The 15,138-nt window shown below is 29.3% G+C and overlaps 1 protein-coding gene across 1 annotated transcript in view; it reads right to left on the bottom strand.

The window, feature by feature from the left end:
- Window positions 1–3,231: 3,231 nt before the first annotated feature.
- Window positions 3,232–15,138, bottom strand: part of Appl (amyloid-beta-like protein) — a 310,493-nt gene continuing 298,586 nt past the window's right edge. Inside the window, exons 6-11 of the mRNA XM_085813964.1 lie at window positions 13,459–13,554; window positions 13,176–13,334; window positions 10,802–11,030; window positions 8,565–8,675; window positions 6,969–7,252; window positions 3,232–5,982 (exon numbers count right to left, since the gene is read on the bottom strand). Of these exons, the coding sequence (XP_085670090.1) occupies window positions 5,716–5,982; window positions 6,969–7,252; window positions 8,565–8,675; window positions 10,802–11,030; window positions 13,176–13,334; window positions 13,459–13,554 (1,146 nt within the window). The 3' untranslated portion in view covers window positions 3,232–5,715. The remainder of the gene's footprint in view (window positions 5,983–6,968; window positions 7,253–8,564; window positions 8,676–10,801; window positions 11,031–13,175; window positions 13,335–13,458; window positions 13,555–15,138) is intronic.

Genomic DNA, 15,138 nt, shown 5'->3' with positions numbered 1-15,138 from the left:
CAATACTGGGTATTTCTGTTTCCTGTTTTCTTTTAGTCTGATTACTTCAGAAGAAAAATTTACAATTTTTTGCTTTGTTGTTGTTGTTTCATTTTGAGACAAGTTACTACTGATTAGATAGATTTCAACTTCCAGATCTAACAAATTTTATCACCTTCATGATATCAGGCAAATTATCTGCTAATTTCAACAAAACAATGAAAATATTTCATCACACAGAACAGGATTCATGCCACTGAATTTGATAAACACAGTTTTTACCACATTCTATATATGCCTCTTTCAGAATACATTTAAATTCCTTTCTTTTTTCCAGAATTCATAATTAAATATTAATCACAGGCATTAATCTTCAAGATATTGTTTCTGAAGATTGCATCCACAGAATGATATGGTACATATGAAGACAGCATATATGCATACAATTTCTCAAATCCAGAAATCAGAAATTTGGTTTCAAGAAAATAAAAAATCTGCAACTCCAGCTATATCCTGACAGCAATTCATCACTGTAGTGTGCATGTGATGAAAAAAAGATGTAGCAATATTGATGGTATAGCACAGAGATAGTTTAGAATATAGTTCCATACTGAAGAGAAAGAATTCTGATTAGGTAGAATGCTAAATGTTGAATCCGTAATCATTAGGAAATTTGCAGCTTAATAAGATTGAATATTCATTTTTTACTTCAATTTACATTTGTGACCACAATTTACTTGGCACTCTAATTATGCCTATTCAACACTATTTACATTTTTGCTACTGTTGCAACAGGTACAGAGCAAAGCGAAATAGTGTTGTTACAGATGGAAAGGTAGAAGCTAAAGTGTACAATTAATCCAATTTGGAAGCTTACCAAGAGGAGATTTTGGTTTAGGTTAGAAAGGTTTCAGTCTGCGAAATTGAGAGTTTAGGTTCCTAATTACGTATATAATCAGCGTTACACAAGCCATGTGACATAGATTAATCTAGAAATGGCACAATCCAGAAAAATTATTATTTTTAGAATACAGAGAGAAAATACTCAAGTTAGAAATGAGGAATTAAGAGGCTATTACTAAATTAAATTATAAAGCTGATTTACATATTTTTTATCTTAAATATATAAACTGAAAATAACTAAAATATATCTTGTTTTAGGAACCTTGATAAGTTTATGAAAATGTTTGACAGATGCCTGAGCATTATTATGTGCACAAACATTAATTTTAGTATTACACACTCTAAAAATCATCTGTCACATTTGGGCATCAGCACTATGAGTAAGTGATTTCTCTGCTGGCTAGTAGTTCATGCGTGAAAAAAAAAAGAGAAAGGAAAAAACAAAAAAGTTCAACTGTATACATTAATTTATTGTAAGAAAATAAATTTTTTTTCTTACAATAAATTATTGTTTGTTGAAATGTGAATCTTCTCCTCCATCTGCAATTTGTTATTTCATAAGTTGTTTAACACAATAATAACACAATAAATAGGTTGAGATTTGAATAAATCTTATTTTTATAAATCTGCATGTTTTACTGACTGTGCCACCTTACATCCAAAACCTAACAATTTTTGTTTTTAAGGGAGGAAGAAGAATATCTTTAAAAGAATTACATACTTTTATTTTAATTAAAATTTTTCTTGATATCATTAGTAATTTTATTTGAAGTTATTCAGTGTGCTACTGTAACAGTTTTGTATGTCGTACTTAGCACTAGTGCTGAAGATTATTGATACCTGGTGGATATTAGTAAAGATATTTTGAAAAAATTTAATGAAAGACCATTTTTTTCCTAGTGCAGCATGAAATAAATAAATTATAAAATATCATTAACAGCACTATTACTCAAAGCCTAGTCTTACATGATTTGTCAATGAATTATCAAGTTTTATTTATTTGACGGAAAAGACAAATGGAACTTTTCCTTTTATAAATTGAAATTTCAGGCAGAAAGGAAAACAAACAAATCTTCAAACTAATGCTGCATTCATAATCTTTTTGTCAGATTTTAAATAGCTTAAAAAGTATTGCTATTTTGAAGCTACAGTAATTGATCAAAAGAAGAATTGAGGTTTGTATTTCAACAACTTCTACTGCCAAATTTTAGCAGAAACAAAAATGCCTTGGTAAGTTTGAAATGTATTTCAATGAAACTGCACTCAGCAAAAAATTTCAAATTTTATGCTGAGTTTTTTAATATTTATTTGCTTACTATTAAACCATACCAACTTATCTTATAACCTCATAATTTATTATTAAAAAATTAAAATAAAATTTTATATCTCAGTTAAGCTAAAGAAAGGTAATTTTTTCATCTCTAATATGCATTTATAATCACATCTCTTTCTCATATTTTCTATAGATATGTCCTTGACGTTTTACATTAAATTTTTATGAAGATTTTTGTTAGATGAATAAAAATAATTATAGAATTGTATTTGAATGTGTAATATTTTTTATATCTCTATCTAAGTTAGAAATAGAATCCCAGTTATCAAAAATATGTTAATATAACACCTAGCATTTTTGCCTTAACATAAATTTATGTGATATAAAAGTAAATAATTTTTTTAACAAAGAGTAATAATTTTCTTCTTTTGTTCTAGGTAAGCATGTTGCAGCACAAAACTTTACAAACATGCACATCTCTAAATAAACATAAGGAACATTACTTGACTGCTGCGTTTATTCAGACTGCTCATGCAAATATCCCTCCCCCAATTACAGTGCCTCCAGATCCATCTAATGATGGCACAACTGATTGAGCAATTCAGTTAAAAACTCAAAACTTTTGAGTTTTTCAATTTCAATTTTATTCAAAAGTAAAGAATTTGCTTTCACAAGTTGGCAGCAATAGAAGATAAATACGTATTTTTTCGTATATGAAAATTTTTTGAAGATTTTTAAACTTTTTAATGGTAATTCTTCTTTTAGGTGTTAGATTGTAATCTGAAGTTTTCAGATAGCAATTCGGGGAGGGAGGGGGTGCAAAAGCATACATTTATAATGAAGACTTATGTTGTATTTTCAAGCTTCTTTTTTAAGTGCAAATTACATGTAAATCTGTTTTCACTTTTCTAGAAGAATCTTACATTGAGATTGGCACAATTTTTTTTTACTCTGAATATATATAAAAAAAAGAACTTTACACTGTAATTTGTATGCAGAAAGCACAGTTATTTATACTGTAAATAATGGCAGAGTTTTATTTATTTTTTTTAGTTATAAGAATCACTCAAAACAGATTTTAATCATTATTCTTTTATTTATAATTTACCACATATTGATGACATTTTTTTTTGTGCACTACAATATTATTGAATTACACAAAATTTAAATGCTGAAGTTTATGGAAATATTTTTCCTTCAACTTAAGTTAGATTTTAAGCCAATTTAGATTTTAGATGGATTTTGCCAAAGCAAAGCTTTTTAAATATTGAAAAAAATATGGCAACATTATACTGGGCAATAACATACTGATATGTGCAAGCATTTAATACAATTTTACAGGAAACTGTTGAATTCACTAAATTGCTTGACAGATTTTGTTTTGTACATTTAAACCGTCACAGCAAAGCTCACCAGTGCAGTAAATCTTTCTTTTTGCCACCATTTATATACTTTCAAGCATGATATCAGCTTTAGATGTATAATGTTACAAAATTTCATGTGTAAGATTGCTTAATTTCACAGTCCATATTGTTTAAATAATAAAATAAAATTTAAGTTTCAACAGCTATCAAAAAACACTAAACATATGATTTTCTAGTTTAGTGACAGTAACAACATCATTTTCTATTTAAAGTTCATCAAACACATCAATGTATACAAAACAGTTATACAGAAATGCTTCTGATAGACAAGATTTTGTTACACTCGTGACCTATCTTTACACTGAATGTTTACTCAAAGTACATTAAAGAGGTTCCAAAATTAACTAGATTACTTTTTAAAATTGCGGCCATTTCTCGATTAAAGTATTATTCAAAGATTAGATGCTATCATGACACAATTTAGTATTTTAATACAGAAAGAGCTATGCTTTACTGCACGTGGAAGATTGTTATTACAGTCTGTATAAAACTGACACATTAATACATTCTACACTGAACATGCACAGGACAACACAGTTAGGTCAGTAGATTATAAAATTCCACAAACTGGGGAGAAAGGTAAGAGGACCAGTAATACTTGTGTACAGGTGGCACACTAATAAAATAAAATCAACACTAATAGGATATACATTTTCCCTCCCTTTTTCTAATATTTCTCAAATGCTTGTGAGAAAGCCAATAAATTACAAACTTGTTTTCAAAAATCTTATGAAAGTGAACTAATATTAATGCAGCACTTGTTGGTAAGATTCATAATCTATGTAAATTCCTACTTCAATTTTGAAGAAAGTAATTTTCTAAGGCTTTTGGTATTCCTCACTTAGAATGTGCAATAACACAATTCTAGAAAATCTGCACTTTTATTTTTGAAAATTTAAGCAATCAACTCAGAAGCAAGTGCACTGCAATTCTTGTAACTTTCTCACAATACTGTAAACTAATATGAAAGCAAAACAAAAAGTGGCAACATGATAACATGAATGTCCTATATGTACATAATGTTAATTTTCAATGTAGCAGTTGCTGTGGGCCAACTAACAAATATTAATCACAGCACATACATGGCACACAAAGTTAAAAGAAATAACAGGAATGTAATGACTTGGCTTTAGAGACATTATACTATGTCACTACTTAATTAAATAGCATTACACAAGTGAATATATTATATATATTTAGTCATAGAGCAAGACAACAACTTTGCTTGGTCAACCCACTGATTAACTGAAGTTCATGAAAACAAAAGTCCTCAATTTAAACATGTCATTGTTATAGTTTCCTAAAACAACACTAATTGAAATATACATATGTATGTTATACAATGTAAAATTAATTTCTTTTGCTTAAATCTACACACATGTACATTATAGAAAAATAACAGTAATAGTGGCAGATCGCAATAATAATTATTTAGCAAATCATTTACATATTCAATAAAATTTATCAAACAAAACTATACAAGTGTAATGATAAGCAAAATATGTATTTTGGTGGTAAATTTTTTACATAAGGAATGAAATTAAGTATTAATAAGTCTTCATTTAAAGAACTAATATATTCCTACCTATGAATCAGAAAATAAAACATGCTAATTCTAGATACAGTACGGGCAAATATATAGGATTAATTATATTTTATGTAAAATGAAAATGAAACAATCTATTAACTAAGACAATATGTTAATGTGAAAATATTGCATACATCCATGATAAACATACATGTAAATAAAACATAACTTACCAAAAAAAAAGTTAAAAAATTAAGAGTACATAACTTGGAGAAAAACATGAATAAATGAATAACACTTTAAGTTTTTTTTTTTCTTTTTTTTTTAACAAAGCTTGAAAAGCTAGCTAATTTGTTAACTTTCAAAATACAGAAATTCATTTTTTCTCCTTTCAAATTAAATTCACTTCATAGTCACCCTATAGCCAATGCTATCATCATTCAAACTACAAAGGAATTTTTTTCTTGCAAATTTTTTCTTTCTTTCTTTCTTTTTTTTTTTTTTTTTTTTTTTGGCTTTTCTGTTGTTACTAAAACTGGCGACTAAAATGCTAGTAAAGTGTTGGTTAGTAACACAATGTGTGTATGAAGCAAAATATTAAGTAATATTCAGTTGCTCTGAGTTTCAAAATACTTATAAGTGGGATTCTCGTAACCATTGATTTGCATGTTAGCAACATGCCTTTCTTCTGGGGTTGCAGCTTGGTCCACTTCAATGAATCCCTGCCCATGAGGGGAGCGATGCGAGTGTCGCCGCAGCAGAACTATGCCAACAATCATGGCTGTGAGCAATGCAACACCAGCAAATGCCAAAGTGATGTACACACTTCCATTCCATCTTAGCCTTTCCATACTCTCTTTTCTTACAGAAAATGTCTAGAAAAAAATTATACATCTTAATGGGCTGATGTTTAATATGTTTATATTTAAACTTACAACAAACATTAAAATCAATATGTAAGGTAAACTTTTAAGTTATTGTATATACCATGGGTGGCCACAAGAGTTGTAGATTGTATTATTTACTCAATTTTAAAAGCGTGAATCAGTGAAATAACATATAAATATATTTAATATTGTTTCATAAAAATACATTTCTCCTGCTCCATATTCAAAAAAGTAAATTTCTACAAAGTAGAGATTTGAAAATATTGCAGTGTTCTTTTTTCAAACAAAGCATTTCCTTCTTTTATGTGAAATTATGTTAGATAGTTATATGCCCGTACTTTCACTAAATGCATGTAATTTACATCAATTTTCACATGTGTATGTCACATTTTTTAGGCATTTCATATTATAAAGATATATGAGATACCACATTTGAATGATTAAAGCAACTTTTCAATCTCCATATTTTTTGAACTTGCACTATATTTCAATATTCACATTTCACACACTATATTATAAGAATTATTACTTTTGCCATGTTCTACCAAACCTTCTTCTGACCATTAACTCTGTTACAGCTTGTATATATTTTGCCTGTCTACTTTTAAAAATTAGCTAGAAAGCAATTCATAAATGCTACATACTTTTAAACAAATATTTAGCAAAAAAAGCACTCTTTCTAATATAAATTGTAATATAACAGAAAACTAAACAAATTGTAAAATAATAAATGCCATTACATGACAAATTCCAGTTTCTGTGTGAAGGAAATTATGACAGAGAAAAATATAATTTTTCTGTCACTTCTTTCTGAAGAATAATTAAGTAAACAATAATCATGAAATAAATTTAAAAATTACTTTTCATCTAAAAAGAAAAACTGTAACGTGATTAAGATTAAAGTTTACAGATTAAAAAAAAAAAAAAAAAAATAGTGATGAAAATCAAAACTAATAAGGAAAGCAAACACTTACAACTTCATTATGATGAAAGGCTTGGTTCTGGATGTGTGCCATTTTAGGTATGGGCATTTCCTCATGATCAAGAGAGTTATGCTCAACACCAGATAAATCAGCTAACTTTGAGGGCTCTGGCTTTGCTGTACTCTGTGCAAGGACACTTTCATCTTCCATAGTTTCTGGATCAAACTCTTGCTCTAATTTGCCACCATGATTAGCTTCAACTCGTTTCTTTTCTTCACGTAGCTCTTTCAGTTCTTGCCTCCTCTCTTCCATAAGCTTCTTCTGCCTTTCACGTTCTGAAATCAATATAAAATTCAAGGTAAGAAACACATTCACTGCTTTGTATTCCCTCCCTTTTAATTTTCCAAAAATTTTCAATAATTAACATACTGAAATCAGCTCCTTGCATGGCCAGCACCTAAAATGGTTACAAAAAGAAAAATGCACGAGATTTTTTGTCAAAAAAGGCACAGTCATATACCAAGCATCTTTAATTTGCAATCTGGTAACAATACATGTGTACCACGTGACACATGCTAAATTACACAGCATATACACTGTGAAAAAAGCGAAGTAAAAAGCAAATATTGGATTTCTTTTACATGAATTAAATGTGCACATGATTATACTATTGATGAGATGTATAGGAATACCCTTTTATTTTGTGTGAAAATTCTGGAAGATGAAGAAAGACTTGGGCATCCAATTAATGTTTGCAACAAAGAATATATTAGCAAAAGAAGAAAAGATAAAAAGATTGCAGTAAGAATAAATCACAGATAATTTTTTAAATTTTTTTTTTAAAAAGATAACAGATAAAAAATTAAAAAAATCATAGTAGAAGGTTGTAGAAAAAAGCTCATTTCCTCACTTTTGCATGTCTTATTAAATGAAAAGATAGATAGATACAAATACAATAGTATATTCAGAATGAAACAGATGATTACCTGACAAAAGCTTACTATAGAAATCCACAGAAAGAAACCCAGTCATGATTGCACACACAATAAATAAAAGCACAGATAAAAGCTCACATGAATAAATATTCTCACAGAAATATAGACACAGAAGACAGAAAAACATGGACAGAGGAAAAAAAAATACTCACAAAAACTTTTTATACTCAAATCAATATCAAATATAAACTCTTAATAAAGTATTTTAATTTGATAAGCAATATTTTATAATTATTGATACTGTGACTAATTACAAATGGAGTATTTGACTCAAACTATATGAACTAGTAACAAATGTAGGATGAGTTTGATTGCAATAATATCACATTCATGAAAGGAAAGAGTAACATTCCATTGTTGGTTTCCTCGCATGCTCAAAGTTTGGCTAAAATGCACTAATAAGTTATTACCTTCAGCATGAATAGTTATATAGATCTTCAGACCTAAAAAACCTGCAGTTTTTTTGATAGCCTGAAATCACGGGATACACAGTCATCAACCCATAATAATTTTAAAAAAATCATTACATATATTAATGATGACTACTTCCTATCAATAAAGAGTTTAGAGTCCATACGAATGAAGCCAGCAAGATTAAACTTAAACACATAAATATCCAGTGCAAATAGAATGACATGATATTTGATATTACCTTTTTGTTTTTCTGTTACTTCTTCTTTATATTTTTCCACAATAGCTTCATCTGCATCACGAGTAATTGTTGCCTTTGGCCCCAATCCATGCAAATGATGCCAGACTGCAACTATAAAAAATACTTTTTGTTAGTAATATATATTACTTGAAACTTAATTTTCAATGTCTCAAAGGTAAGTACTTCTTTAATTAGCAAGTTTTATTTCAAGTGAAGATAATTATTCCTTCAATTTTTTTCTAAAATTTTTAACAAGTTATAAGGTATTTCCTTCCTCCTTCCAGCATGCCTTCATGTTGTAAAAATAGCATGCTTGGCCCGTACTGGAGAGGTCTAGGTTTGAGTCCTGGTGTGTGCATTGCACATTTTTCACATCTCTTGCTTCAAAATAGCCAAATGACTACAAATGGTATTTGAACTAAAAGGCGATGGACAATAATTCGTCTCCAACAGAATTTGGCAGTTGGGTCTGCTAATCTCCAGTTGCCCTTTAAAAAAAGGGGGAGTACAGAAGGTACTTTATCCTTCCTTCCAGCATGCCTTCATGTAATCTGCTTCAAAAAATCCTAATGATTCTACAAGGTAAATATACAAACCTATCTGAGGGTTAAAAATATAATTGTGTTTCGGATTTTTGTAAATAAATGGCAAATATGGAACAAATAAGTATGACTGGTAAACTAATTACAAATCATAATCCCATATAAAATTTTATTTTCCTTAAAAAAGTAAGGTGCTTACCCAGTATCGTATTTCTAACATGAATATGATTTTTTACAAAATATGAACAGAACAAAAATTTGCAAATAACAACAGCTAATTAAAGAAACCTAAAAGGTTGCTGAGATCAAATAAAGTAATTTAACTAGACATATTATGGACTGCAAGTAAATAAAAACAAGTACTGTAAGTAAAAGTAATTAGAGTACACAACAGATTAAAATTCAAATATTAAAATATAAAAAATATGCAGATATAAAAAGGAAGGATTAAATTTTAAATATAAGATTCAGATGTTACATTACTTTTTATAAATGAGTGCAAAAAGCACTTGTATACTTGAACCTTGAATTACAACGAAACACACAGTTGCAGAACATGCTGTTAACCAGAAGCCTTAGTGATAGCATAAAATAGTTAACTAATATGTAATTTGCATTAAATGCATATTTTCAAAATAAAATACTCTAGAAAGGTAAAAATAAGACATAAATCACAAGGAAGAAGAAATAAATATAACACTGTTACATAATTCACCAATATTATGAGTTTAGGCTATCTGTTTGTAACATGATTTAAATCAGCATGGTGTTAGAGGATACATAATACTGGAAATGTTATATTCTCAATTGCAGGAATAAAAAATGGAAAGATGATTAAAAAAATCACTAGCATGTTTAAAATATTTTTGCATTAACAACAAAGTCATGCCAAAGTCATACTTCATAACAGCAAAGTTAATACTTTATAACTAATACTTTTGTTTTTGTGATAACTTAAAGATTTACAGACTACACGAAAAAAACTATCAGAATCATTAAAAACTTTTTATGACATAACAGTATTACAGTCATACAGATTTTGTTACATTAAAAAAGTATTCAAGCAAATAAAAAAAGGGGGGAAGAGATTAAGTCAGAGTTTTCTTCCAATTGCTTCTATGAACTATTTATTACATTTTTGGTTCTAAAAAAAATGCTCAGTCAGATATGATTAACATTCTTATAGACTTTTAGACAAATACTCATCACAAGCTTACCCCATTGCACCACTATCCACAAGTAATAAGATACAGCTGTGAAATTTTTACAGAAGCACAGCAGGCATACTATGCAGATAAGATTTATCTTTAAATTTTTTCACTATTAATGGTGCTATATGAAGTCTGCAAGTCTTTCTGCGCTTATATCTTAACAAAAAAATTTTAACATTTTATAATAGATTTGAATTCATTTTATGATAGTAAATGATATATACCTAGGATTTCTTACATGACCCCTTCCTTGCTAATGTCCACAAAAAGCATTATGTGTGCTAACTTTTCCGAACTGTTATCTTCAAAACAATTCTCAGCGGTATAATGTATGGGGGAAGGTAAGTATAAGCAAATTTGTGTGATTCAAGTCCACATACTTCAAAGTTGAACAATATTTTCATAAACACATATTCATATATGAAAATAATCTAAGAAATTTGATTTTTAACATTATATATGAGCAACAGAAGTAAATGCATACCCATTCTCGTCCTTATCTTATCAGCAACATTAGGAACTCGGTCCAGCATGGCAAGGCTTTGGTTAGCAATTTTATTTAAGCTATCTAAATGCTCCAATGTCGCTTCTTTTTCTTTAAGAGCCTGTTTGAAATTTGAGTTAAGCAAATGGCGATAATGATTAAGAGTGTGACGTCGATCTTTTTCCAAAGCCCGAAGAAGTTTTTCCAAGCACTTTTCAATTTTCTTTGTCTATAAAAGAAAATAAAATGTGAACAATTTAATACACATAATAAAAGTCAAATTATGAACCTATTGCTGTTAAAACAACCGCAACAATGGGATTTTACCACAATGCAAGATTAAGTAAATATTCAAGTTTAGGTGATGAATTTTTAAAGCTGTTACAGGGACAAAATTGAAAATAATTAGATTAAGCAACAAGAAAGAGAGCAGAGCGATGTTATTCTGTTATACTGTAAGCACAAGCAATGCAGCAAAACTGAATTGTGGGTTTGTGATGTATTTGGAACAAGGCAAAAATGAAACAGTATACTTGCATTTCCAAAACAATTCTGTACCATAATCAGTACGTCTATCATCACACAAAAAAGTATGAATGACTAAGTTGCATTTGAGGCAGTAGTTCCATGTCTTGCAACTGTTTTTAAATGATTAATGAATTGCAAGAACAAATAATACGACAGTTAATACAGGAAAATGTGAACAAAGTGTGTCATACATTTGCAACAAGAAAAAAAGGATGAGAAACCCATATTCACAAGTCTCTACACATTGGTATGAAAAGAGTACAAATGTTCCTGGATGGTCATTAGGCTGTTCAAAAGCTCTACTACAGAGATATCCTCAACAAGCTATAAAAGCAAGCATGCATGAAAACACTTGAAAAATTTCATCAAGAGTCATCTAATGCAATATACATTATTGTAACAAGTGATAAACCTTCCATCTCCTGCTATGAGCCTCACAGCAGATAGCAGTCATTACAGTGTGTAATCCTTGCCAACTAAAGTTAATCAAAAATGCAGCATTCAAGAGGGAGGGGAATTAAATAAATAAAATAAAAAAGCAAATCTGAAAGCATTCAGGTGCCCAAGCCAAGGAATGCACCCAGTGAAATAAAAAAATAATCAAAATCTGAGTTACCAGCAAATGCACCATACTGATAAAATTAAATAAATATGGCAATCTAAATATTCTGACAATCGACTCATTGTCAATCTAAACATGTTATGCAATCTGCAATGTAGCAATCGTCTTGACTAACTACCTCATATCCACTACAAATGCCACTGTTAAAATAAACTTGTCTATATGAACAGACAAAGGTTACCCATGTCCTACTAATGACCAGTGTGTGTACACTCAAACAAGATATGCAGAGACTTATTGAAGAACATGGATAGAAATGAATTTAAAAAAAAACACAAACATAACAAAATTTTCAACTTCTTAGCACTGTACAAAAGAAATCACAATTTATTAAGATGATTTTAATATGACTTTTGGCAGCAAACATATACACATAAATAACTGGATGATTTGTTAACTGGACATAGATATAATGATGACACTTTGAATTACCTTGGCAAGATGTTGGTGGCATCACAGATGCATAACATAGGAGAAAAACTTGCAGATGTGGCATAGACAAGACATAATTTACAACTGGATTTTCTTGCCATATAAGCTAATTTACAACTGGATAATGATGTGTGATTGTGAGACACATTCTCACAATCACACATCATTAAGGGTGCAAAATGCATCTACATAATTTTACAGCTTCTTACATATAAATGGATGAGATAATCATCTCATAATAAATGGATAAGACATCACGATCATATAAATGGATGAGACAATTCTCACACATAACGATGATGTAACGGAGAGATGAACTGCATATCTTAGCAGAGACAAAGCAAAAAAGAGAAAGTACTAAGCAGTAAACAAGCATAAAATATAGAGTCAAAAAAGTTTTTTTTTTTAAATTTGATTGGAAGAAAAAAAACCTCTGCATTGCTATGTATATAAGATGGCTTGATAGATTAATTTTGAGGTGACATACTTTAGATTCAACATGGAGAAAGGGAAAGCAGCCAAATTAAAATAAGTAATAAAAAAAGCAATTGCCAAATTAAAGTTAGAGCTTCTTTCATATTTTATATCTTACATACAGGTATTTATAAGCTATTTATATTTCTTTTCTACAGGGCAAAAAATACATTTTGTAAAGTTCTAATTATTGCTGAAATTTTAAAGAAAATAATTTTACAGCAAAGTAATAAAGCTGGTTAGATTAATGTGCTTAATCATTCTTTGGTTGGAGAGCTAATTAATAGACTACACAAAAATAAATGCAAATTTAATAACCTTTGGAGAAGTCTGATCTAAAGCAGCAGTATAACAATCCATTGCAGCCTTCTTCCTCATGTGGATAATGGACATAATACGTTGCTGATGCATAGCAGACATTTGTCGTTTTGCCGCAGATCCTTCTTCTTCTAAAGCTTCAACAGTTTTCTGGAATCTCTGCAAAAGTTTATTACAGTCAGGAAGGGGAAAAAATCTGAAATTTTCTTATTACTTTATTTTGATGTTATCACAAATTTTGGAATAAGACATAATTTATAAAAATAATAAATAAAAGACATACAGCACTCATTTTCTTCCTGAAATCTTCAGCAGCTTTAGGATCTTTCACTTTCATTTCTTGGTATCGCTCTTCAAGCTCACTCCATTCTTTCATCACCTAATTAAATATAAAAAATATATGAAATTAATATATAAGCAAACCAAAGTAGAATTATATGCTGATACTTTTGACCAATAAATCACTTTTATTTCAATAGAATACCAAATAACTCTGTGCTTAGAGCATCTCTATATAAATGCTATTTCATGTGATCTTGTTTCACAAATACAATTTTGACATACCACAAACAGGGATCTAAACAATTCCTATTTTTTTAGCACAACTTTCATTATATGATGCAGTTTCTTGGATGTACACCTTTGTAGGCATAATGGTAAAAATAATTCTACTTAATAAATTTTGCTTGATTTAACACCAAATTTATACACTTTATCTTTCCAAACGGAGGTTACACATCAACTTCATCTAACATTAGCTCTAACTTGTTCCATTTCTAAAACAGTTCCTGAGAGTAAGAAATAGATAGGAAAGATAATAGATAAGTAAGATATAGATAGATAGATAGGAAAGAAATAGATAGGAATAATATTTCATGTTGTTTAGGGTATCTGAAACAGCACACTAACTTTGAACTAGATGACTTCTGCTCATCTCTTATGTAACTTATGCATAACAAAAAAAGGTTAATCAAATCACTGGACATTTAAAAAATGCATAAAAAATGAAAAAGTTGACATAACAAAGATGCAAATCTGCATCAAAATACATGCCATGATTTTTTTACCCCTTAGAAGGTTTTAGTAAATCACATTTGTTTTAATTGAAATACAGTGACCTAGTGCTCCTTTCAGTAGTAAATATGATTTCTGCAAAAAGAAACGAACACCGTGCTGGTTTCAAATGCAAAGCAATTCATTTTGCTAAAGAAAATTGAAATCATATTGCAGCAAGGATGTTTGGCATTGGTGAAAGATGGAACAGATAATGATTATTTATTTATGGATCGAAATAACAATGATGGTGAAGATGGAACAAAATTCGATGATATGCCTGAAGATATAAAGAAAGATTAATATAACAAACTCTTCATGTTATCAGATAATGAAAATGTTTAATTTCATAAGGTGCGTCTTTTCTTACAAATAAGCAGCATTTTGGTGCATGTAAAATTCTAATTTTTTCCTTATTTGTAAGTTATTATTCTTATATCCGGTGTATAACGTGCACCTGTAAATTTTGATCCTATTTTTTGTATTAAAAGTGTGTGTTATATGCTGGAATATATGGTATATGAGGAAGAGCATCTTACAAAAATGTGACAATCTGTATTATATTTTGTGAGTCACTGATAGTATAATGGCTTCTTTGTGAATGGATGAGAACTCTTTTGCCAATATTAAATAGTTATGATTGTGAATATTTCAATGTAATGAGAAACCTGTTTTATTTGTTCAAAGGAGAACACATTGTGGATCATTAACAATTTTTTCAGTAACCATGTGATCTATCTTCTAGTTTATGGTATCACTTGATTGCAGCTGTCATAGATACAAGTGCAGCATATAAGTCAAGATCTGAAAAAGCAATAAATTTTGGAGTTTTAGCATTTTCTTCAGCACTGATGCCAATATTTGTTGATCTTCTGGCAAGAGTTTCAGTTTGTGTTGCAATGTAACTTGC

The sequence above is a fragment of the Stegodyphus dumicola genome, chromosome 1 (genome assembly GCF_044657685.1).
Source record: "Stegodyphus dumicola isolate Sdum_Otavi_A_Nest chromosome 1, ASM4465768v1".
In the NCBI taxonomy this organism is placed as follows: domain Eukaryota; kingdom Metazoa; phylum Arthropoda; class Arachnida; order Araneae; family Eresidae; genus Stegodyphus; species Stegodyphus dumicola.
This window is presented reverse-complemented; position numbering and strand designations above follow the sequence as displayed.